Raw genomic sequence first — 27,147 nt, forward strand, 5'->3', positions numbered from 1 at the left:
TCATTTTTACTCCTCCAGTGTTGTACTGACAAGACTTTTTGTTTATATGTTATTTGCCTCATAACAGTATTGTAATTTTAATGCTCAGAGATGAGACGTGAAATCAATTTCATGTCTGTGTGGATCTTGATTGGTTCCACAGAGGTTGCTGCTTTATTATTGGCTGGATTGACTGTCCATCATGTCCGTGATCGTTTTTTCTTTTTATTTTAAGTGAACATAACCATCCTCGGACTACAGAAGCACAACTGCTTCCTTCCCATCCGACATTGTAAAAAAATGCATCTGTTCTGAATATCTCACCACGATGTCCAAAAAAAACATTAACAATTGTACTTGATTATTAAAGCATTTTATCAAAAAATAAAATGAATGTACAGTTAAAACCAACCATATACAGCAAATCCTAGCTTTAAAAGTGTCATACCACCTTTATAAAAAATGATGTGTAACCATTAAAGAACTCCATGGCAACTACAGACTGGCTTATTGAGTTTTCAATCTGCTACCAGATGAACTGGTTGTGTCACTAGCAAACAATGTTTCCGCATTCACCGTCACATGCACTCATTTAAAGGGATAGCTCACCCAAAAATTATTATTACCTCAGTAATTCTTGCTCATGTGGTTATAAGTTTCTTTCTCTGCTGAATACAGAGGAAGATATTTTGAAAAATGCTGGTTGATGGCTACCATGGACTCCTAAATTACTACAACCAATCAGAGTCTAATCCCTCATTCCCTTTCAAGGGATTGTTCACCCAAAAATGACAATTTACTCACTATTTATTAACCCTAAAGTGGTTTCTTAACCTTTTCTTCCTATTGATCATAAAATGTGATATTTTTGAAGTAAGCTTGAAAACTTGTAACCATTGACTTCCATAGTAGGAAAAACAAGTACTATGAAAGTCAATGCTTACAGGTTTCTAACATTTTTTTGATATATCATCTTTGGTGTTCAACTTTGAAATGAGTAAAGGGTGAGTAATTGATTTATTTTTGGGTGAACTATCCCTCTAAAGGGTACCTATGATGAAAATCATCTTTTGTAAGCTGTTTGGACAGAACTGTGTGTAGGGATAGTGTGTCCACAGTCATATTGACATGATATAAAGACAATAAATCTCTTTTTAAATTTCCTGAAGTTAAAATAGAATCCAAATCCCTCCCATTTTGAGGCCAACCGCAGTGGGACGTAGGAGTGTGGTTTCCCTGCCCGCCAAATTGATTGACAGCTGTGCATTAACATATCTCTGTAGTAATGCGTATGATTATATCAACAACACAGGATCTGTTCATCTCTCTGCGATCATCAATGATCATCAAATGTGATCAAGAATGAGTTTTACAAGTTTAATACGTTTTTAAAACAGCATGTGTGTAATGAATTACAGCAATTTTACCGTCTTTATCACCACAGCTGCGTGTCAGTACAATTATGAAAGAAGACGCTTCAATCCTGGATTGTGGACGTTAAATCAGGTTTATTATGTACATTAACATAACAGAAGTCCATACAGTAGTGTATATTAATGTGTATCCCGTCACATTTGCTGTGCAAAAACTGCTTTGTTTGTGTGTGTGTGTCTGTATGCGTGAACTTTGTAACGAGTGTATCTGACTCATCATTGCAGAAAGGCTTGAATTAACTCCACAACAAATACATCAAATAATCATTGGGAAGGTTCCTACTGTAGCATTTCTCACAAACGTTACGTGAGATCTGCTTCCAGGAACTCTAACTCGGTGCTATGTGTCAACGTGCTGAGCACTAGGATATTGGCGCTGATGTGGTTTTGCATTTTTTTATCCTTTAATTTTTCATATTTAAAGATATTTATGTGCTGCTGCGCATCCCTGTTTTTGTTATAAGCAATGTGTACACATGTTTTGGATGCGCTTTTTAAATAACCAAATAAATAAATAAAACTACACCATTAACTTTAGACCAGTTTTTAGTTGGTCAATGGCTCTGTCCGTTTCAGTTGCCTCAAAATAGCAAAGCACCAACAACATGCCTCCTTTTCAGACAAGCATGCTCATGGGTGCACAAATGGGGGCAAAACCACTCGCTATTTAAACAACGTGGTGCAGGACGTGAAAATTATAACCACGCCAGTCTGAAACGAGCAAAAAAAAACACTTTGCACATGATGAAGCCCAGTGGAAGTCAGCTACTAGCATTTTTCAAAATATCTTCTTTTGTGTTCAACAGAATAGAGAATCTCTTTTAATTCATAAACTTCACAGTTGGGTAAAAGAAATAGCATTGCTTGAGCAATACGAATGCATATTCAACAGATATAAAACTATTAGTTGACCAGCTCTCTGGAATATTCGATTCTGATTGGGCAATATCCTACATTTTAGCTCTCATATTCTTTTTGACTGCAAATTATTCCTCGTATCACTCCACCATCTTCATAAAGTAAGTTCATCTCAAGTTCAAATCAGTGTTGCATGTCTAATGATTTGTTTTGATAAGTGTAATAATTTAAGTGTAATTAAAATAAATGTAATTCAAATTGACAGTTTCTAATCAAGCTTTATTTTGGGATAATATGTGTTGATTGTTCCTTACTTAAAAATGACAGAAAATAATAAAAATTAATTCATACCGTCCTACTGTAAGTGCTTAATTTTATTAAATACTAATGATTTATGCATCATATTTTGAATGTATTAATCTGTGCATGACATTTGACGCCGCATGACCTCTGTGCATTTGGCAGGGTGTGCTGATCTCCACCTGCTCGACATGCTGACCCCAGTGGAGCGGAAGAGACAGGGATACATTCATGAGCTTATTGTTACAGAGGAGAACTATGTCAATGACCTGCAGCTGGTCACTGAGGTAAAACACTGTAGACAGGGAAAGATGGAGTGTTGTCTGTTTAGTGTACACTAAGGAAGCAGTGGTTCATATATGAGCCATGCTTTGTTGATGTTTGGATTCAATTAAATTTGCATATGAAATTAAAATGCTTATTAAATGCAAGAAAAGTGTGAATAGGTGAAATACCTTTCCTGGGTATTAAGAATAACGCATACTATTTTTTAAAAATGGCATTTGCATGTTCATTCTGATTAGTACTTTCATAAAAATGTCAACAAATGATTAATAATACTACATTTGATTATATTTTATATTATTAAAAGCTTGTTGCTGATAAATCAGTAAGTATATAGATTTAAAATGACAATTTATTAACTTGGTTGTGTTTTCCATCTGTCCTACGATCTTTAAATTGACTCTCTTAATAAGTCATCAAATGATTCTTATTTTAAATTAAATTGAAATTATTTTTTTGGCATTTAATAATACTAATTAATTTGGTATTTAATATATCATCACTCTATAGTTGTTCAGCTTGTTCAGAAAAAATAAATAAGTGGAACAGCACAAATAAATTTGATGCTAAAAATGACTTAATATATGCTAAATTTGACTCTTTATTAATAAATTATTATTAATTGTTATTTCAGGCTTATAGGATTAAATATACAAATGGACATTAAATGGATTTTATATATAAATGGACATAATTTTGTGAGACTCATCTGTGTTCACATATTTCAGTGTCATTTGGGCACTTTTTGTCAAGCTCATATTAATTTTAACTTTGGATTTTACATTTATTGTATATATATATATATATATATATATATATATATATATATATATATATATATACTAATACATACAGTTAAAGTCAGAATTAATAGTCCCACTTTGTATTTCTTTTTTTTATATATCTCCCAAATATTGTTTAACAGAGCAAGGAATTTTTCATAGCATTTCCTATAATATTTTTTTTTTCTGGAGAATGTCTTATTTGTTTAATTTCAGCTAGAATAAAAGCAGTTTTTATTTTTTCAAACACCATTTTAAGGTCAAAATTATTAGCCCGCTTGAGCTATATTTTTTTCGATAGTCTACAGAACAAACCATCATTATACAATAACTTGCCTAATTACCCTAACTTGCCTAGTTAACCTAATTAACCTAGTTAAGCCTTTAAATTTCACTTTAAGCTGTATAGAAGGGTCTTAAAATATCTAGTCAAATATTATTTACTGTCATCATGACAAAGATAAAATAAATCAGTTATTAGAAATGAGTTATTAAAACTATTATGTTTAGAAATGTGTTGAAAAAATCTTCTCTCCGTTAAACAGAAATTGGGGAAAAAAGTAAACTGGGTGGATAATAATTCAGGGGGTTTACTGATTCTGTTTATGGACTTATACTGTATATATATATATATATATATATATATATATATAATTTTGTGGTTAAATAATAATGAGTAACCTAATCATTATTAAGGTAACTAAACAGTATTTATGCATCCCTTTCAGACCTTCCAGAAGCCTCTGCTGGAGTCTGATTTGTTGACTGAGAAGGAGGTTGCTATGATCTTTGTCAACTGGAAAGAGCTGACCATGTGCAACATTAAACTGCTCAAGTACGCCACCCTCTGGTTCATTCAGCAGAAAACCCTTAGTTTACCATTAGTCACCATGCAACTATACCCATGATTTTCTTGTTTACTCCATCATGCCAGTTGCTCTACAGCAGTGGTGCTCAACCCTGTTCCTGGAGATTGACTTCCTGCAAAGTTCAGCTCCGACCCTGATCAAACACACCTGAAACAATTAATTAGGAGCTGAACAGCACTTGATAATTACAGGCAGGTGTGTTTGATATGGGTTGCAACTGAAATCTGCAGGAAGGTTGATCTCCAGGAACAGGGTTGGTCACCCCTGCTCTACAGCACAGGTCTGAAAAATTCCACAGCTCTGCATAGTTTACCACCAACTCACACCTGCTTAATAGTCTCTAGTAGTCTTGAACACCTTAGTTAGATTAGTTGGATCAGCTGTGTTTGATTAGGTTTGGAGCAAAACTGTGCAGAGCTGCGGCTCTCCAGGAATGGAGTGTAAGACCTATGCTCTACAGTCATTAAAGTGAACACTGACCGTCAGCGTTTCTGCCAGTAATGCGACATGTCAGCTCGCTTAATGAAATATTCACACTTCACAGTTTGATTCAACAGATGTTCAGACAACTATAAGAATAGATCAGATGTAATTCCATATAATGAGGATTACCCAGAATGCCCCTCTCTCTGTCTGTCTGCAGGGCGCTGCGGGTGAGGAAGAAGATGTCAGGTGAGCGGATGCCGGTGAAGATGATTGGTGACATCCTGACAGCTCAGCTTCCTCACATGCAGCCGTACATCCGCTTCTGCAGCTGCCAGCTCAACGGCGCCACCCTCATTCAGCAGAAAACCGACGAGGTGCCCGAATTCAAAGAGTTTGTGAAGGTGAGACCACAGTAGCACCAACACAGTCAGTGGGTTAATCCAATGCGATGCTTAAAATCTGTGTGAAATCAAAATTTACATTGTATATTTTGTTAGCGCATACTGTTGTTATTCTTTATTGTTCATCCATTGTTGTTATGTCTTTACTCATACACTTTACTCATTCACAGTGTCTCCCCATAACATACACTCCCCATAACCATTGTTTCATATTGCACGTAGCCATTTGTAAATGTACATATCCACTGCACATACAGTACATTTGTGCTACATATCTTTCTGTAATTCCTGTTTATAGCTAATAACAACCTGTAGATTGTTTATTTCTATTCACATATTCCTGACTATTAATAGCAAGCTGTATAGTATGTTCATCTATTTGTAAATCTCTGATTATAGTTAATACAACTTGTGTATTTTGTTCATAGTACATCCATCTGTAAATATTACCCATCGTTTTCTATAACTGCACTTATAACTTATGCCTAAATCCTGCACTTGCTGCTACAGCACTCCTAGTTAGACCTAAACTGCATTAACATTGCCTTGTATTTGCACATGTGTAATGACAAAGTTGAATCTAATGTAATCTAATCTTTAAGTGAACAATTAAATATTGCAAGTTAACTGAAAATTGGTAATCCTAATTCTGACCACTTGCTTCTGTGTTGTTGTTTTTTAGTAATGCAAATAGAATACAGAGTTGAGATGTAAGCAATATTTGTTTACCATATAGAAAATATAAATTACAATCATTAGCCCCTTTCACACAGTGATACCAGTAAATATCTGGTAAATTACCGGAATGACTTTATTGGTAAATTCAAGAAGAGCTGTTCACACAGGCACGGACGTTCACACATCCGTTCTAAAATACCGGTAAATTCTGACATCATTAACCAGAAATAAGCGGCTGCACTTGTATTTGTAAACATAGAAGGGGTCAGGCTGTTGTTGATGGTTTCACTTTTATTTAAAGTTTTAGCATTCATGCAGCTGCTTTGTCCCAGAGACATCCAAAGGCAGAAGCGCGAACCGCAGCGAAATGTTTGACTACATTACAAATCCTGTGGATGGATAAGCATTGTGAACAACTTTGATCAAAACATATGAAATCACATGTCGAGATGTACATAATATGTGTGTGTGCTGGCGCTCACCGGCTACTTCACGTGCACACGTGTCACGCTGCTGAAGCAGAGCTTGAAGGTAAACAAAACGGTGGTTTATCATAAGCATTTCATCCATAATTTTTTACACAGTTGGCATTCAGAAGGAACATAGAAACGTTATCTGACTAACATCTAGCAGCTAAATGTCTGGAAAAGTGTCTGGAAAAATATTTAAAGGCTTTTATTTTCATAAACAGAGCAGTGATTGTGAATGCGTCTGAGTGTTCTGATTGGCTGGAGTAGACGTCTCATGTCAGCGCGCTCTAAGCGTGAACACACTTTTCTGGCATTTTCGCCGCAACAAATTTACCCGTATTGTCAAAAAAGGCCTGTTCACACATTCAATTCAATTAAATTCACCTTTATTTCTATAGCGCTTTTACAATGTAGATTGTGTCAAAGCAACTTCTCATGAAAGGTCGTAGTAAATGGAATCCTTGTCAGTCCAGTTTTCAGTGTTTAAGTTCAGTTTAGCTCAGTTCAGTGTGGTTTAATAATCACTACTGAGACTCCAAACACTGAAGAGCCAATTCATCGATGCGCAGCTCTACAGATCCCGAACCATGCAAGCCAGTGACGACAGCGGCAAGGAAAAAAACTTTACCAATTGGCGAAAGTGAAGAGTTAAAAAACCTTGAGAGAAACCAGGCTCAGTTGGGCACGACCATTTCTCCGCTGGCCAAACGTCTTGTGCAGAGCAGCAGCCAAGGCGCCGGAGGCTGAAAGCTGGACCTCATCGAAGACTCGTCTGTCCCTGGAGCGTCACAGGAATCAGTCTCATGCTCTCCACTCCTCCATGACCATCAGAGTTGCTGCTCAAGATACGGCCTGGAAACCTTGGGATCATCTCGTTGCTGGTCTTGGATCGAATCAGCTGCGCTGCATAGTCTGAGGGCCTCGGGATGAGTATCCCCAGGTGGAAATAGAGAATAAAGAGAATAATTAGCGTAGCTGCTGTTCATAGTGTATATAAACGAGATGCAGAAACCTGTGTGGAGCACATTCATGTATCATACCGCTAAGTGATGCCATGAGTATATGCTTTACTAAAAAGATAGGTCTTTAATCTAGTTTTGAATTGGGAGAGTGTGTCTGAGCCTCGGACAAACTGCCAGTAATTTTCCGGAAAAGTCTGTATGTGTGAAAGGGGCTATTGTCTATGGAAAAGAAAGGTACAAAGAGAGAACAAGAAAGAAACGAAATAAATAAATGACATGAACTTGAGGGTAAGACGTTTAAGGATCAATCACAGTATATAAATAGTCTATATAAATTACAAAATGACATAGTTCTACTTGTGTTGTTATTTTCAGATGATGAGACTGCATTTAAATAATGAGTAAATTCTTTCAAAAAGACAGGAATGTATTTCTGTGTTTGCAGTGGTCGTGCTTCTATTTGGCCGTCAGTTTGGCAGATTCAGTCACAATAATCTTAACCACGTGCCTCTTACTGTTAGTTTGCTATTCACTTAAGTCGTGACGTATCGGTGATGTATAGAATACGGTTTCCGGGTCCAAGCCGCTACTTATTTGAATTGAAGAAATATTCGTTTATGATCACTTTTTAGTCATATCACACATTGAAGCCAATCTTATATAAAATCATGGTGTACACAACAGTCTTTGAACTTGCTGCATTACAAATACCAAAATTTTAACAATTTAATAAAAATTAATCACTTTCTGGCCATCTGATATTAGGCGTGGATATATACATTGCGATCGTGATTAATTATGAAAGTATTACAGTGCTTTGGAAACATTTACTATTTGATGAGTCTCCTCATACAGTATGATAGAGCGCTTGAACCCGGAAGCCGATTTGCGTGTCGTCACACTTAACAAGCGGATAAGAGGAAATTTGGCAAAAGAAAGCTCTGTCACTCTACTCAATATTCCGTTTCAGTTTGAAGTAAATCAACATATTGAAATAAAATTCTCAGCAACTTCCAGTTTATACAGACTTTAAAAATAGCTACAATTAATATAGTAATAATAGCTGAGTGTAATTGGTTGTCAGCTGAGATCAAATCTCAAGGGCAGGATTTAATTTTTGTCCACTTTATGGTTGGATAATACAAGGCTCTTGAATTTTCTGTCTACATCCTCATCAATACGCATTTTCCAAAAATTATAAACACTGAAATCTATTTGTACAAACTTGTGGTAATACAATAATCATGTGTCATTGTTTTTAAACACTTCTGATTTCACTGTTATCTGAAAACTGCCTTTTTTATCAAATTAATATATCTAATTTTGACAGCTCTCAAATGCCTCGAGTGCATGGTTCCTATTTTATTCAACATGTTTTACAGAGATTGGCGATGGACCCTCGCTGTAAGGGAATGCCGCTGTCCAGTTTCCTTCTCAAACCCATGCAGAGAGTCACCCGATACCCCCTCATCATCAAAAACGTACGCACAGTACATGAATACGTTCTTGCTAATCAACTGTTTCCTATCTGCTCTAATCTAAATCTAAACAAAAGCACATAATCGCAGTTTACACTTTTAGTCCAAATGGTTGATTGTCTACACAGTGTATGACAACTGTTCTGGCCCATGTCCTGTGGTGCTTTTCCAATTTAGTGAATATCTGCATTTATTTCTATGTCATAATGGTGCTATGCATTGGTGTACCATTCATTCATTTTCTTTTCGGCTTAGTCCCTTTATTAATCTGAAGTCGCCACAGCGGAATGGACCACCAACTTATCCAGCATATGTTTTACGCTGCGGATGCCCTTCCAGCTGCAACCCAGTACTGGGAAACAATACTCTCACATTCACACACTCATACTCTACGGTCAGTTTAGTTTATTCAATTGACCTATAGCGCATGACTTTGGGAGAAACCGGAGCATCCGGAGGAAACCCACGCTAACACAAGGAGAACATGCAAACTTCACACAGACATGCCAACTGGTCCAACCGGACCTCAAACCAATGACCTTCTTGCTGTGAGGCGACAATGCTAACTACAGAGCCACCGTGCTTTCCTGAATAATTTTGATTTTTATAATAATTTTAAATAATAGCATGAGATGTAACAGCCTCTCTGCATCACTGGGAAACACCCACACACTCTCATTCACACACATATGCTACGGACAATTTAGCTTACCAAATACTGCATGTCTGTGTACTTGTGGGAGAAACCGGAGCACCCGGAGGAAACCCACACGAACACGGGGAGAGCATGCAAACTCTGCACAGAAATGCCAACTAACTCAGCCGAGGCTCGAACCAGCGACCTTCTTGCTGAGGCATGACAGCACTACCCACTGCGCCACAGCACCACCCATTGGTATACCAGCACCAATGCAATACAGATATTCTCCTAAAATATGACAAATTATGATAAATGATAAAGATGATAAATTATGCTCTCCACTAGCCTCAAAATTTGAAGCATCGTTTCTTTAAGCAACATATTGCCAAACTGAAACTCATTTGTGATTTAAACAGGATTTAAAATCTCTTAATAAACAAAAAAAAACACATGGAATACATTTAGCTTTTCATTCACACTTGATAAGTATGGTCAGAATCCTATTCAAATGCATCAAATGTGACTCCCATCATATTGAGTTGATGAATATTGTGGAATTCCAATCAGATATGCAATAAAATTGGATTTGGATGGCAGCCTGATTATAATCTTCTGTTTGCTTATATCAAATCGGTGGACCGTTGTTTTATTGTTTCTTCTCTCCTCATGCACAGATTTTAGAGAACACTCCAGAAAGCCACCCGGACCACAGTCACCTGCGTCTGGCTCTGGAGAAAGCAGAAGAGCTGTGCTCGCAGGTCAATGAAGGCGTACGGGAGAAAGAAAACTCAGACCGGCTGGAGTGGATCCAGGCACATGTGCAGTGTGAGGGACTGTCAGAGGTACTGGACACAAATTTGCTGCAGAAACGTACACTGTCTATATACAGAGAATAACTAAACAACAGTATTCCAATAGATTGTATTTAATTGAGTTCTGTCATTACCCTGTTGTATAAAGGTTTCAGCTCTGCAATAGTTTTGAAAGAAAATAAAAGGAATTTACACTCGCCAAGGATGCACTTATGGTCCGTTTCCAATGACTAGTACGGTACGGGTCACCTTTATCAGGCTTGCGTTTCCACTGCCTAAAGGGTACCAAAGGTTTCAGTCGGTGTCATTCTCGCTCGAGGAAATTTCGCTCAAAGTAAAGCTGTACGGGTCGTTTACATATCATATGAGAAGCACTTCTCACAGATGCTTTAAACATGTAAACACTTGTGTATAAATGTCCATTACTAACCTTTCTATGAACATAATTTGATTATAACTGCAGATCAATGATAGGGCGAAATAGCCTACCATTACATCTGTGATCATATAAAATAAATAAATAAATGCAACATATATGAACACATACAGACCCTTACAGTCTCTGATATGTTATCAATTACAGAAAAACGTCACACAGCATACATTTAGTCCTTATTTGGCTTCAAAAACAACACAAAATATAGCCCACAGTCAGTGCAAACCTCTCATGTGTGTCTTTAATCTTATTTCTGAGATGCAATGCTGAATTTTCTGTCACGTGATCATACAGAAATCAATCTGATGCTGATTTGATGCTCAAGAAACTTTACCTATTATTAATAAATAATAGATTTTTACAAAAGAGATTTGAACAAAAGCAAGTGATGCATCAATGTGAGTTTGATTTATAAAAATATCGAATGGTTATAAAAAATCTTTAGAATCATTAAAATAATTTAGAAAAATAATAAAACAAATTAGTTTAAAAATATTGAATGATATTAATGATATAACCTAGTTCCGGAAACATTTTACTTCTGTTTATCCATCAGACTTTACAGTCAGTTTCTTTTGACAGCCTACTGTCATTTTAAAGAATATCACAACAACAAACACGGCAAGTATAAAAGGCTCGTCCAGTTTTGTGAGGTGTGCGCAGTCAGCGGAGGTGCGCGATACGGCGCCTGACCAAAGTATAATTCCAGCTTTATAAGCATTTAAAGGGTTGTGTGTTTTTGTAAAATTGTTCACATGAAATCCTTCTCAGATCTTATTACATTGAACTTTTTTTAACTTTCTTTTTTTACAGCAACTTGTGTTTAACTCCGTAACAAACTGTCTGGGCCCTCGGAAGTTCCTGCACAGTGGAAAACTCTACAAAGCCAAGAGCAACAAGGAGCTTTACGGCTTCCTTTTTAACGACTTCCTGCTCCTCACACAGATTATTAAACCTCTGGGCTCATCCGGGACAGACAAGGTCTTCAGTGCGAAATCCCACCTGCAGTATCGCATGTACAAAACGGTGAGACATGCTTAAAAACCAGAATTATCCGTGTTTGATACAAGAAAATATAATTGTACTGTTTTATTCAGAGAGAAAGAAGATGTGAACTAATTTTGTTTTCCTTTGATAGATCGGAACAATTAATGTCTTGTAATACTTATTGACTAATATGCATTAATAAAGCAGAGCTAAACTAAAAATCTGAATTATTTGCAATTATCTTTTGATCTTTAAAGTTTCTTAATCCTCTTAAACCTGCCTCATCGATGTCTGCAGCCCATCTTTCTCAATGAGGTGCTAGTGAAGCTGCCTACTGATCCCTCGGGAGATGAACCCATTTTTCACATATCTCACATCGATAGAGTCTACACTATACGGGCTGAGAGCATCAACGAAAGGTATGTACTATGTTTAATTATGTTTTTTAAAAGTGTTTTATCACTATTCTCTATGCATTTTATTCACTAAGGCTGAATTTGTTGATAGAAATTGTGATGAATCAGATAGAAAATGAAAAGGATGAACCTCATGCCTGGTCTAAAATAAAATCTGACAAGTGTCTTTCACATATATCCCAGTTATAAGCATGTGTAAGTAATATAAAACTTTCACGTATCTTTTGCGCATTCGTTATTTGAGATCTAGAACGCAGGGAAAGCGTCCGTATAGAGAGACACTGCAGTGCTGCTGAAGACTGTGACTGTTTACAGAGGTTTGACAGATAAATATGAATTTGTAGCTAAATTGTTAACGGTGCCAAACAGCATTTCCTGTTGTTTACATCTTTGTTTATGTCCTCGCTACAACATACCGTTAACGCTAGAAACTGTGCATGTAATAGATCAATTTTAACAAATAAAAATACTTACAGGTTGTGACTCACAATCCACATTGGAGCTGCTCTTTGACAAGTTTTTAGCCGAATCCAGCAGTGAACTGGTAGAGTTTCTGGAAGTTCTCCTTTGTCAAATGCTAGCTATAACTTTTATAATTCTCTAGAACATAATTCAAATTAAACTGTTAGCACTTCTCTCTTTGTGTCGTGATCTTTGGAAGGCCAAATTCAGAAACAGAAGAAGCTCTGTGGAAATACCTTGATAATGTCTCTGGCAGCCCCCAAAATGTGGAATTCGGTACCAATTGATACTGAAATGTAAAAAAAAAAACATTTCCCGTTAACATTTGAGCACGTTCTTAAACACTGCGGATTTGCTATTATGTTCACGTGCTCAACAGAAATGTCCGTGATTGGCTGTGAAGGTCATTAGTTCACCGAACTCGGCTCTGTTTACTGATTGTAACTACCGATACAACTGAACATTTTAAAGCTGTGATTCATCAGCACATTGCTCGTATGTCAGCTTATAAACAAACCAGCTGATCTAAGTGATTTTAAAACACTTCAGTGTCTTCTGCATCTGTAGTTACACTTGGTAAACAGCGGTGAGTTCAGTGAAATGATGACCTTAACGGCCAATGACAGTCATTTGTGTTGAGCATGTCAATGAGCAACACAATGACAAATCACTCAAATCTTAGCAGGAAATGGATGATTTTAAAACTTCAGTATCGATTGGTACCGAATTCCAGTATAGTGACAACCCTACTAGAACTGATTCATTAGCTAATAGTGCATACTAATTCTTAATTAGAGTTAGTAATACATTAATTCATAGTAATTACTTACATGTTTTTCCTACTGTGGTCATTTTAGCTAGCTATACTTTAAGATTAACATAAATAAGAAGTTAAAAGTAAGAAGTTATGAAGCAAAATTACTGACTACCATGATAAGAGATGTAACTAGAACGAATGACAAAATATACTAGTGTCTAATCAATAAGAACTAATGAATAACTACTAGTATCTAAAATAGTCACTACTAGTACAGCATTTTTCAAGAACTAGTAATAATTGATTATAAATTAAGATTCCAAAAGATGTTTTTTGTTTTTGAAAGAACTATACACACGTTCAGAATTTGTATAGTGGTCCATTATTAATCATGGGAGTTACGTTCTAAAAAAATAAGATAAGCGAAATCCGCAAAGTAGTCCACTTTATTTTTTAAAACCCTTCACTACACACTTTATACACTTTTCTCAGACAGGCATTAACATTTTCACACTTTTCTCTCTCGTTTTAAACTCTCAAAGTTCAAACTTTTGTAGAAAAATAAGTGCAGTATTACAGAATGAAACCAAAGATCAAAACCATTTGATCTTCATTTATTTATTCTATAATGGTGCCCTACAGCCGCGTTCCTTTAGCATGTCCAGAAGTCCAACCTTTTGTCTGATGGTTAGCATCTTCCTCTGTCTTTTGGGTGCTACCGCGGGTGCCTTTGACGGTGTAGAATGTTTCATTGATATTGTGGGGAGAAAAATTGCAAACATACAGTACAGCACTTCAGTCACACTGCTAGCGATTGAAGATTTCTGTAAATTTGGCAAGCTGAATGCATTCTGTACTGTACAGGAGACACGGCACAGATGAAATTGGTTGACAAGGGTCTACAGCCACATCAGGAGGCAGAACACAATGCGCTAATCAGGACGCAGAACACAATGCGCTGTAAAAAAAAAAAAGCATGTCAAATAGGTTGTTTTGAATGACGTGGTTCTGGTGACGTGCGGAATTCAGATGGAGGGCAGGAAGTAAAAAAAAACTGAAAGGGAGACATAGAGGAAAGTCTGTATTTCTGCGATTTATATCATATTTCAAAGGAGATATAAATAGAGAATAAGCACATATGCTGGGCATGATCCTTACATAATGAAGAGGGCCGAGTTTTCTACTGAACTAAAATATATTTGCCTGTTATCGAGGCGGCATGTACAGTATATGCCATGTGACAAAACCATGTGATCAAAAATACTAACGTTATAGTAAATACTTTAGTGTTTGGAAGCATACTATAGTTAATTGCTTGAATTAAACTGTCGTAGTAATTATATTGTCACTGTGGTACAACACAACCATAGTAATAAACAAATTAATCAATAGGCTTCAGTTTTCTACGCTATAATTATACACCATCACAATGTACCACAGTTTACTCTAACAATATATATTACAGTTTATCAGTTTGCTATACTACAGTATTCTGTTGTAATAATTAACAAAGAGTTATACACATTTTACAGTTTATTATGCGGTTCAAAAACATGTTTATTATAAATTACCATAACGTTTTATATATATAGCTTATAGTTTTTCCCCCATATCTTCCAGAAATCACGAAATAACAGATGAAAGCATACAAAGCGTGCCGCATAGTCTACATTATTATTTATTTGTATTTGTGAGGGGGAATGAACTTAATTAACTCACCATCAACAAACATTCACAGCTGCTGCGCATCTTGATGTTAACGTTATGGTTGTTTATTCCGCCGAAACGCCAGTAAAGACTTGGATTATTGCAAAAAAAGATTTCATTACAGCGATGACATGGCAGGGTACGTTATTTATATTCTCCTGGATTTTGGGTAAGTGTGGTGGTGTTTGTATCAGATTTTTTTATAACACATTAGTGTATAATCCACATAGTTAGACCTGTATTTAATCTTTATTGGTGCTGTCAAATGAACTATCGCGTTAAAAAAGAGTTTGTACACATGGATGTACTGAAAAAAATGTTTATTACATGCCACCTTGTCTTCCGTTTTCAGCCAGCCCTTTATGAGCAAAAACTTTTCGAAGTCTATAAAAGCTGTTCAACATTTCTTCTTTTGGCCGATTTAAACAATTATAAACAACATAAAACAGAAACATTTTGATGTTCTGATGGCAATTCATATGTAGAAAAATCACTTCCTGCGCTCCATCTGAATTTCGCCATCATCAATGACGTCATGTGAAAACAATCTATTGCACGAAAACAATCGGCGAAACTGCGAGACCGCAATAGGTGAACCACGTATATATCTGTGGGGTCTTAAAATGTCTTAGTGTCTTAAATGTCAAAAACCAAATTTTAGGCCTTAAAAAGTCTTAAATACACTGAAATAATTTAAAGTGGCTCTTAATTTTCCTATGTTCATGTAAAGCTATACCCAATTGTGCCAACACCCATACAATCAATCATACAAACACCCATACAGTATATTTTAATAGCAGTTTTAAAAAGTGCTTATTTATTAACTCTATTTACTTATTAATATGGTTTCATTATCTTCCTTACAATAACATCTGTTTTTAATGTTTTTTAAGGTTTTAACTTGGCTATTAAAAAATCTGTTTTGTTTAGCCTTGTGTAAGTCTGAAATTCCATTCATTATGGTCTTAAAAAGGTCTTAAAAAGTCTTAAATTTGACTTGATAAAAGCTGTAGAAACCCTGACAAAGGCTGAATATTTTTGTCATTCAGTAACATTTGTAATATTGTGTAATAGTAATAATTTTCAGCATCATTAACGCAGTTATCAATGTGACATGATCCTTCTGAAATTATCCTAATATGCTCTAATGAAGGCTGTAAATCACACATATGTTTACTCTGCTCTTTTGTATCATCCCGGGATCCCTGTAGGACGGCTTGGGTACAAAAAATCAAAGCTGCTTCTGAGCTCTTCATCGAAACCGAAAAGAGGAAGAGAGAGAAAGCCTACTTGGGTCAGTCAACTTTTGCTTCCATGCACTCATGGTCATTAATAATCCTGTAAGTGTTTTCTAAGCACTGGTGTAATGTTTGCAGTGAGGTCTCAGAGGGCCACTGGCATCGGGCGGCTAATGGTCAACATTGTTGAAGGCATCGAGCTGAAGCCCTGCCGCTCAAATGGTAAACAATGAATACTCTATAATGCAATTTGAAGTGCTGTACTAGATTTCATACTAAGAGGTTGTTGAAAGCTTGATTCTGATTGGCTGATGAACATTCTAGGGTGTGTAGAATGGGTTTTTTTTTCAGTCAAATGCATAGTTAAAGTAGTTCCAGGCAGGTCTTGACCATATTAGGGTTTGTTTACTCTTTTGTACTCTCAAATTCCTTATTTCAAATGAAGATGCGAGCTGTTCAAATAGTGTGACTCTGCAGTGCTTTTTCCAGTTTTCAGAATGCCACAAGCACACCCAGTGTCATATGATAACTAACCAACCAATCGGATTCACATTTTGTATGTAATATACACATTTCAGTAATAATGGTATACTAATTACCTCAGACAAACGCAGAGCTTGAAAACACTGCCATATTTTTCTTTGTAAATAACACTTGTATCAGAGCTACAGCAAGAGTTTGTCAATAGTGGTTCTTTGGAGAGCGCAGATGATGGTTGCTTAGAAACTTGCTGTACTCCCAAGGCGTCTGCTGTTGCTGAGCGCATTGAAATTTCACATTTTCCACATGGTTTAAGATATGATATGTGAACAGCATGATATGTGAACAATTTAGTTATTATAACCTACTTTACAGCGTACAGCTTGATTTTTGTACGTCTGCGTCAAGTGATCGACATACCACATGGTTTATACATCTGCGTTCTATCTGTGTTATTCTGCAATAATACTTCCCAAATGCTAGTAGACTGTGTGTTTCTAAGTTGCAATTTGTCGAGTTTTCTTTGAGTTAACTCCAGAAATGCATGTGATAAGCTACTTCTACAGTAGCAAACTCGCATTCCTTTAAGGAAGAAAGAAAAGAGGCGGGAATCAACAAATGTTCAACAACTTTGATCATAACATAAACACAAAACAAAAGTTTACATCTGGAGCTCCTCCACGGGACTCAGAAAACATTAACATGCCCGCTACTGGCAGAGTTAAAAGTTACTCGAGTAAGAGTAAAAAAAGTATCTGATGATAAAATTACTCAAGTAAATAGTTACTAGTTACTTTTCTATATATATATATTATTTAATATATTATTTAATATCAGCTAAAATAAATGCAGTTTTTAATATTAAATACTCAATATTGTTAATTAATATTATTAGCCCCCTTAAGCAATATTTTTTTATTGTCAACAGAACAAACTAACGTTAATGATTTGCCTAATTACATGTACTTGCTGAATTACCAAGTTAAGCCTTTAAATGTCCCTTTAAGCTGAATACTAGTATCTTCGAAAATATCTAGTAAAATATTATGTACTGTCATCATGGCAAAGATATGTGTTGTGTTGATCAAATCTTTCTGTTAAACAGAAATTGGGGAAAAAGTTAGATAGGGGCTAATAATTCTGACTACATATATATATTCATTGATATAACAGCAGTTTATTTAGTTATAAATAAATTTAGTTATCCATTAATTTAGTTAATAGGGTTCATATTAGGATAATATTGACACTTAACACTACGTGATTTTTCAGGTTGGAGCTGTCATTCATGTGTATGTTGCAATGTCAGTTTGATGTACAGCTTGTGTAACATGCATCGCGGAGTGAAAACAGACTGAACTTGAGGCTGCTGGTGACCTGGTACGATAAACTTGCTGCACAGACAGCGTGACCGTCCTCCTCGGAAGCGCAGAAGGCCATAGCGTGACCGCAGTATGAATTCGCACGTCTTCTTCGACCTCAGCCATTATTCCAACATGGCGCTCTAACTAAAAGCGGAAGACGCATCTCTATAGCAACCTCTCAAGACACAACCTCTCCAATGCAGCGCCGTGATATTTGTAAACATGTCATATGCATCATATTTATTATCTTATTATACAGTGACGGAGGAACGCCGCCAAATGTAGCGAGGTAAGAGTATTTCTCTAATAGTTTACTTGAGTAAAAGTACACATTTGTAAATGTACTCAAAAAGTACACGTTACCCAAAAATTTTACTCAAGTAAATGTAACAAAGTAAATGTAATTCATCCCACCTCTGGCTAGAGGCCTCGCTCCACCTCTACAGCATTCTGCCCGCCCAGATTCCTTATTACCCAGTCGACCAATAACAGATCTTTCTTTCATTCCACATTATTGTGACTTCTAGTTAAATTTTTTGAGAGGTGCACATCAGGATCCATGTCAGGATATGGTAAAAAGTGTGTGCAACTGTGCGAAGGCCTCATGAACTCGACACAAATATCAATTTTCCTCAAAACAGCCAATAATTTAATCAGACCCAATAAGGGTTTGGATGAGATGTGTAAGAAACTAGTTGTCTCGAAATACAACATTCGAATTTCTGAACGATGCCTTTAGGTGTGGTAACCATTGTATAAGCTGAATAATTACCCCTGCTCTATTCAATTGTTAGAATATAATGCACACTTGAGATTATAACAGCTTCTCTGCATCACCATCTCAGGCGTGCATTAGTTTCTAAAAAATGATTCCCCTTATTTAAGCACAGGGATACTATAGATCATGTGATGCGTGTCTGTTGCCTGTGCAGGTAAGAGTAACCCATACTGTGAGGTGACGATGGGCTCTCAGTGTCACGTCACCAAGACCCTTCAGGACACTCTGAACCCCAAGTGGAACTCAAACTGCCAGTTCTTCATCAAAGACCTGGAGCAGGACGTGCTGTGTGTCACTGTGTTTGAGAGGGATCAGTTCTCCCCGGACGGTCAGTGCACTCCAACAGAAATCTAAATGAATTAACTAAAATAAACCAATTAAAATCATGCACTTTATCTACAAAGGAAATCTGTAGTGTTCCACAATTTTGCACTATTTACTGTATTTCCGAATTTTAAATAAATGCGGCTTTAAACTAAAATTACACTTGTGTTTTTCCTTCTCAACATCATTTCTCATTATTTTACCCTTTTTGTTAGATTTCTTGGGCAGGACGGAGATTCGGCTGGCCGACATCAAGAAGGACCAGGGCTCGAAGGGTCCCATCACCAAGCGTCTGCTTTTACACGAAGTCCCGACGGGAGAGATTGTGGTGCGACTGGACCTGCAGCTCTTCGATGAACCCTGAGCGCATTATTTAACCCGACCTTTTTGACCCCACAGATACCACATCCCTCATTCCTCCGTGGTGAAGCCCACCAGCCTAATGTGACAATCCCCCAGCGTCATGAATCCCAGTGCGTGAATGTGTGTGTATCCGCACAAGCGTCTGTGAGTCCGCTAAATGCTGTAACAGTCTTACCGAGTGATCCCGACTGGATTTTTTATTGTCCATTTTAAGACAAGTCGAGTGTGTGTGCGCAAATGAAAACAGGACGTGCTGTAAAAACTGTGTGCGATGGATGCTGCAAGTCTTAAAGAGTCGTTTTAATGAGCTCTAATGAACAGTAGTGCCATTTGATGCAATATTCTTAAAGCTCTTGATTTTAGAATATACCGAATTATTCTAGAACAGGGGTGTCCAAGCTCTGTCCTGGAGGGCCAGTGTCCTGCTTAGTTTAGCTCCAACTTCCTTTAACACACCTGCCTGGAAGTTTCTAGTACACCTAGAAAGAGCTTGATTAGCTGGTTCAGGTGTGTTTAATTGAGGTTGGAACTAAAATATGCAGGACACCGGCCATCCAGGACCGAGTTTGGACACCCCTGTTTTAGAATAATGACACGTTCCAAATGATGTGCCATTCTGGTGAATGGGTGAATCTCATGAAAATGTATTACTGTCAATCCAATCTCATAACTGTGAGTTATTATTGAATTATTTATGCGTCATGGTAGTCTGCTTGCTTGTAATTTATATTGATTTATATTTTTTAAAGATGTAATTTATTAAACCTACGGTAATATGAGATGATCATCCTGAAAGCAGGCCTCGCTTTTATTTAATGCAAAACATGACATGTTTTCGTGAGATTCACCTTTATTATCGCCGTTCATCATTTTATTCCATATCTTCAGTTCCTAACACTAAAAACCCAGGTTTTGCTGGCAAACCTCTGTAGTGTCGATCAATATTCATCTATTTTTACTGAAAGACACCGGTGATGGGATGTAGATGTTTTCGAGGGTCTATTAAATGTGAGCTAGTCTCAAGATATGGCCGCAAACGCTCCACGGAAAGACTGTTTTGATATATATATACGCAAAAGTGAACGATGAAAGGAAAATTGCTCTGTTTATGTCTTTTCTACTTTTATTTATTATTACGTTGTTGAAATTGAGACTCATCTCAGAGGCCGACAGAAATACCCCATCAGAACGAAGCTTTTACCTGTAAGATGTCAAATATACAGCGGGGGAAATAAGTAGTGAACACATCACCTTTTTTTTCAGAAAACATTTCTAAAGGTGCTGTTGACTCATCAACCAGATGTTGATAGCAACCAAAGAAATCCATATATAGAAGGAAAACAAATCTAATTAGTTTAAAAATTAAGTTATACGTAATAAAATGAAATGACACTGGAAAAATATACTAAACACATGAAGAAAGGAAGGTGTAGAATTGGCAGTGAAAGCCCAGACAGCAGCTGAAATCTCTCACTAGTTCTTCAGCAACTCTTCAGCCCTTCGTCATTGTTGGTTAATATTCGCTGCTTCAGTCCAACATCTACATCACCAATAATTTTTATGTTTATAATGTTTGGGTTCTTACCAAATTTGGTTCAATTCCACTTCAACGGCTCCTTAAGAAATATTATTCCCAGGAAAAATGACGTGTTCAATACTTATTTTCCCCACTGTATCGCTGAAATGTCCCATCATAACTGGTTTTAGCAATTATTCACCTGAATGTTCGTATTCAGCTCCTCCTTGATGTAGTTTTTAGTGGTACACCACAAAGTCAACTATTTAATTAATATATAGTACTATATTTAAGTTTTATGCCGCATTACTAATGAATTTGCGTCTCATTTTTGACTATTTGTTGTTTTATTTTATTATCATCATCGTGCTGTTGTTAGGCATTAGTGATCAACACTGTAGCTTTGTCATATTTGTACAAAATAAGAGATATTTTGTGTTTTTTATTTGCAAAAAATGGGATATGGTGGTTTAAAGGTTTGGAAAGCATGTTAAAACAATCTTAAATGAGCAAAAGGGATCAATCTTCACCCATATCTGCTGCAAACGTCCAGATATGTTCTAGAACAGTGTTTCTCAACCATGTTCCTGGAGGACTACCAGCACTGCATGTTTTGCATGGCTCCGTTGTCACACTCATTACAGGTCTTTCAGTCTCTGCTAATGAGCGGACGATCTGAATCAGGTGTGGTTGATTAAAGAGACATGGGCTGTGTCTGAAATCGCAAACTTCCATACTATATAGTACGCTAAAAACAGTATGCGAGCCAAGTGGTATGTCCGAATTCATAGACTTCGAAAAGCAGTATGCGAGAAGTACTGAGATGACTTACTACTTCCGCTGAGACTCTGAAGTGTGCATCTGATAGACGCTAATTCATGAATTGGAGTGAAGCAACACAACTGATATGGGTAGGTCACATGATCATCACAAATGGCAGATGTAGTAAGTCAGAGTTGCATTCATACTACTCACAGTCATACTGTGGAGAACGTACTTTCCTAATGGCAGAGTAGTACATTAAAAGAGCCCCTATTATGCATTAAAAAGGGTATTATTTTGGTTTTGGGGGGTCTCCAACAACAGTCTGATATATGCATGCAAGGTCAAAAAACACTTTCATTGTCTTATAATATGCATTTATTTTGACCTAATTAACCCAGCGACTCCCATATAATTCGTTTAGCGATTCATTTGTTCCTTAACTCTGCCTTGGCACTATGCTAATCTGCTTTGATTGGTCTGATGACCCAGTCTGTTGTGATTGGTCAACTGCATTCAGCGTGTGACAGAGAGAAATGGCCACCACAGCTTAAAAACTATTTTTCAACGTGGCTTTAGACGCGATATGAGAATAAAAAGAGTTAACCAGATAGAGTACAAGCAGTTACAAGTAACAAAACACAATTAAATACACAATTTGCAAGCGAAAGAAAACAAGGAGGCGACCATTTTAATCGCACTTACTTACACTTGTGAAATGGAGGAAGAAACTGATCCATGAGCAAGTGTGTAGACCGTTGAAGCACTTGTCAGAAAAATGACAGGCACACAGCACAAGGCTGGGGCTATGATGCTGAGGTATTTTTGCAAAAATAAACCTCTTCACATCTTTAAGTAGGAAAATACCACTAACTTTCCCTCACACTTCAGAGCACAGCGTCTTCACGACATGATTCAATCGGGATCTGCTACAGTGTTTGTGGGCGGGGCCAGGGGTTTCAATTTTCCCGGGTCTGTGCACGCAGAAAATGGGCGGGGATTAAGTCTATCGACGTTACGCCGGCAAGGCTAAAGACTTGTTACTGCGGCGATTCATTCAAATAATCTTAAACAGGGTGCACTTTCAAACTTAAGCCTCAGCTGGATATTTCACTGTACTTAGAGCTGTGTTACACACTGCATTGAAGGTCATTTTCTTTGACTCTCCCAACATTTTCTTTGGGCTCTTTTAAATTCAAATGCAGTACCTACTAAGTAGTAGATTATTTCGGACACAGCTACGGAAAAATGTGCAGAGCTGGTGGTCCTCCAGGAACGTGGTTGAGAAACACTGCTCTAGAAAGAACCCGCTGTTTTTACATACATGGTGAAATGTGTTGTGTTTTGTTTTATTTGAAATGTGTTCGGCTTTGATTATCACACTACTGAGCCTGAGAAAGGTGGCGTTTTCATTTGGACTGTAGCGAGGGATCAGTTTTGTTAAATTTCAATGTGTGTGTGCGTGTACATGTGTGTGTGTGTGTGTGTTTTCCTGTCTAGATGCAATACACACATTAATATTCCACTGCTGTGCTAGTGAGATGCCGGAGTGATCAAGGAAAAACAGTTATTGTGGGGCCAGCAAGTTATTCCACTTGGTTTTTCTATGTGTGTGCGCGTGTGTGTGTGTGTGTGTGTGTGTGTGTGTGAATGAGAGTGATTCTTAGTGCTTTTTGCTGGGTCATTTTCCCCAAACCTCATCTAAAAAACATTTTAGACAATGCAAAGGGGTCATGGTCGCACATCTTTTCTTTTACCTGTCTCCTGACCGCCGTTTCCTCATCTCTGATCATGCACACTGTACATTTCAGACCAGAGGGTTTGATTCCCCCCCCACCCGCCCGTCTTCATTATTTTTTAATGAGCAAAAGCCCCATTGATCGAACAGTAATATATGTGTCTATGTTTAAAATTTTGAATGGAGTATAATATATTACAAATTGAGAAGTAAATATGTTGATGACAGCGTATTGTTATCAATGTAGAAGCAGTGTGTTGTCTTAATGTTGCGAATAAAACTCAATTGGACCAAGGAGTTTTGTCCATTTTATTTAAAAAAAACTGTTTGTTGTTTCATTCATTCATTCATTCATTTTCCTTTGGCTTAGTCCCTTATTTATCAGGGGCCGCCACAGTGGAATGAACCGCCAACTTATCCAGCATGTGTTTTACACAGGGGATGCCCTTCCAGCATACCAGTTATGTTCTGGTAGGGGATCATTACAACACTTATTGAACAGCTGTCCAAAAGCCCTGGCGGAAGGGCGCTACCGTTGGCGGCATGACCAAGTACTGAAGGCGGTGGCAGAAAGCATTTGCGATGCCATCATTTCTGGTTGGTACCATTTTACCCTGAACAGAAGTATCGACTTTGTGAAAGCTGAGGTGGACAAGGTCGGGTCTCCTCCACTCAGCCCCTGACTGGAAGTTGCAAGTCGACCTGAGGAAGCAGTTTAAGTTCCCACAGCACATAGTTACAACATCACTCCGACCAGATATGATTATCATTTCTGAGGCCACAAGACAGTTGATTATGCTTGAACTCACAGTAACTTGAGTAGAGAAAATGGAAGAGGCAAATGAATGGAAATGCTCAAAGTACCAGGAGCTAGTAGAGAAGTGCCAGGATGAGGGCTGGAAGACCCACTGTGAGCCAATAGAGGTGGGCTGTGGAGGGTTTGCAGGGCTTTCACTCTGTAAAGTCTTCAACCAACTAGGCCTAGCAGTAGCTGCTAAAAAGAGGGCTATTGGGCTGTTTGTGAAGCTGCAGAAAAAGTTGCAAGATGGCTATGGATAAAGAGGGCTGATCTGTGGGTGATGGTTGATGGGACGCAAGCTGGAGTCTGATCAACCTCAGCTGGGTCACCTGGGTGGAGGGGTCTGATGTTGAAAGAACCGAAACACCTAGTGACCCCACGATGCATCCCAGTGCATCTAGATCAGTGTTTCTCAAATACGTTCCCAGTGGACCACCAGCACTGTATGTTTTGGATGTCTCCTTTGTCTGTGAAACCCATTACCGGTCTTTCAGTCTCCGCTAATGAGCTGATGATCTGAATCAGGTGTGTTTGGTCAGGGAGACTGGAAAATGTGCAGAGCTGGTGGGCCTCCAGGAATGTGGTTGAGAAACACTGCTCTAGATGATGTATCTTGCACACATATTTGACATTTTTTTACAAGTTCTGATTCTTTCTCAAGGTATTGCAAGTTTATATCTCAATTTTTTCAATTATTCAAGTTTTTTCAAGTTTTCTCAATTTAAAATAAGAATTGCAATAGATATGCAAAAACTTGCGACGGAAAATAAAGGTATAAATATGGAGATGAAATAATCATAAGATACACACTTAGACTCCGAGCTTTTCCAATTCTGAGTTAACATCTCACAATTCTGATGTTTCTTATGAAAATGTGACTTCGCATTGATGTCGTGGGCCAGCCATCGGTGACCTACTCACATCTGCAGCTTCTCCATGATGGACAGCCAGTGTTCTCCAGCCTCCGGCACCTAGACTGCTACTCTGCACAAGTTGTAGAGAAATGGTCATGCCCTACTGAGCCTGGTTTCTCTCTAGATTTTTTTTCCCTTCACTTTTGTCAATTGGTGAAGTTTTGATCCTCGCCACTGGCTTGCATGGTTTGGGACTTGTGGAGATGCTCATCGATGGATTTGCTCTTAGTCTTTGGACTTTCAGCAGTGAAATTTAACCACACTGAACTAAACTGAAATCTGAAAACTGGACTGACACAGTTTCAATTTACTAGATCTCGTACGTTAAGCTGCTTTGACACAATCTACATTGTAAAAGTGCTCTAGAAATAAAGATTAATTGAATTGAACTTGTAGACTTTTCTGGTCATTTTAAAATATACCGGAAAATTAATTTAGGCAATTTTCGATCTGGTAATTTTACAGCATTTTACTGATTTTGGTGTGTGATGGGGCTATTGTATTGAAAGATATAAAACCACAAATTTAAGAGTCAAAATTCTGGTGGAAATGCAGACAATTTCTCACAATCCTGATGTTATTGCTACTTGCATTTAACTGTTTTAACTAAAAGTGACAAATGTGAGCTTATATCTTGCAGCTCTGAAAAAAATGCTATAAACCATCAACAGTTAACCTTTAAAACCAGTACATTCTAATGGTTTACTGTGATCTAGGATGCACTCCTGCATAAGGAAATTTGACTACCTTAAAAGCAATGGTTCACCCCAAAAAATGTAATTCTGTCGTCATTTAGTCATACTTGTCACAGACTTGTTTGACTTTATTTTGTTGAAAATCGGTAAACATTTACTTCCATTGTAGTACTTGCATTCTTCAAAGTATCTTCTTTTGTGTTCGATGGAAGAAAAATAAAACAATGGTTTGGAACCACTTGGGTTAGTAATTTGTGAGTATTTTATAATTTCGTGGGTAAACCTAACAAATTACCATTTACCATCCACAACAATTTCAGTTGAAAGCAATAAAATTTCCATTACAATCATTAAAACAGTTACACATTCTATGAGAGTATCCTTTTTTTTAATTACTGTGATTTAGGACGAACTCCACGAGTTTAAATTCTGTCATCATTTACTCAATCCGTTTCTTGACCTGTTTGACTTTTCAAACTCAGACTTTTTTGACTTCTGTTAAAAAGAAGATATTGTGAAGAATGTTGAAAACTGGTAACTATTGACTTCCATTGTAGTACTCTCATTCTTCAAAGTATCTTTTTTTTTGTGTTCAGTGAAAGAAAAAAAGAAACTCTTAATGCCTTGGAACCGCTTATGGGTAAGTAATTTGTGAGTATTATTTTTACTTGTAGGTAACCGATCCCTAACAAATTACCAATAGAAAAATTGGTTTCTGTTTCTGTTAGAAAAATGACAGTTTCTGTTAAAAACAACACAATTCCCATTAAATTCATTCAAACCATTCTACATTCTATGAGTGTGTATGTTGTTGTTTTTTCAGATGGCGATTGCTGAACTTTTCTCCAGTCAGAATTGTGAGGGAAAAATGCGTTTAAGTAATAGCATACACAATTGTGAAACAAAAAGCTTATGTTTACATGATTTTTGTGGAAATTTGCTTCTTTAACTATCTCATAAACAAACTTTGTCTATTTTTATACATTGTGAGAACAGTGAAGGGCACACGGCGCATACAGTCAAGCACGCGCCGGGGGA

The 27,147-nt window shown here is 37.2% G+C and overlaps 1 protein-coding gene across 2 annotated transcripts in view; it reads left to right on the forward strand.

Annotated features, from left to right (window-relative positions):
- The window catches only part of itsn1 (intersectin 1 (SH3 domain protein)), a 100,213-nt gene extending 77,514 nt beyond the window's left edge, over nucleotides 1-22,699 (forward strand). For both annotated transcript variants that reach the window (XM_056456627.1, XM_056456628.1), the window contains 11 exons: nucleotides 2,736-2,857; nucleotides 4,366-4,472; nucleotides 5,150-5,333; nucleotides 8,826-8,924; nucleotides 10,236-10,403; nucleotides 11,623-11,835; nucleotides 12,094-12,215; nucleotides 16,350-16,432; nucleotides 16,515-16,598; nucleotides 19,153-19,326; nucleotides 19,538-22,699. In XM_056456627.1, the coding sequence (XP_056312602.1) occupies nucleotides 2,736-2,857; nucleotides 4,366-4,472; nucleotides 5,150-5,333; nucleotides 8,826-8,924; nucleotides 10,236-10,403; nucleotides 11,623-11,835; nucleotides 12,094-12,215; nucleotides 16,350-16,432; nucleotides 16,515-16,598; nucleotides 19,153-19,326; nucleotides 19,538-19,686 (1,505 nt within the window). In that variant the 3' untranslated portion in view covers nucleotides 19,687-22,699. The remainder of the gene's footprint in view (nucleotides 1-2,735; nucleotides 2,858-4,365; nucleotides 4,473-5,149; nucleotides 5,334-8,825; nucleotides 8,925-10,235; nucleotides 10,404-11,622; nucleotides 11,836-12,093; nucleotides 12,216-16,349; nucleotides 16,433-16,514; nucleotides 16,599-19,152; nucleotides 19,327-19,537) is intronic.
- The last annotated feature ends 4,448 nt before the right edge of the window (nucleotides 22,700-27,147 follow it).

This window comes from Danio aesculapii, chromosome 1 (assembly GCF_903798145.1).
Source record: "Danio aesculapii chromosome 1, fDanAes4.1, whole genome shotgun sequence".
Classification (NCBI taxonomy): domain Eukaryota; kingdom Metazoa; phylum Chordata; class Actinopteri; order Cypriniformes; family Danionidae; genus Danio; species Danio aesculapii.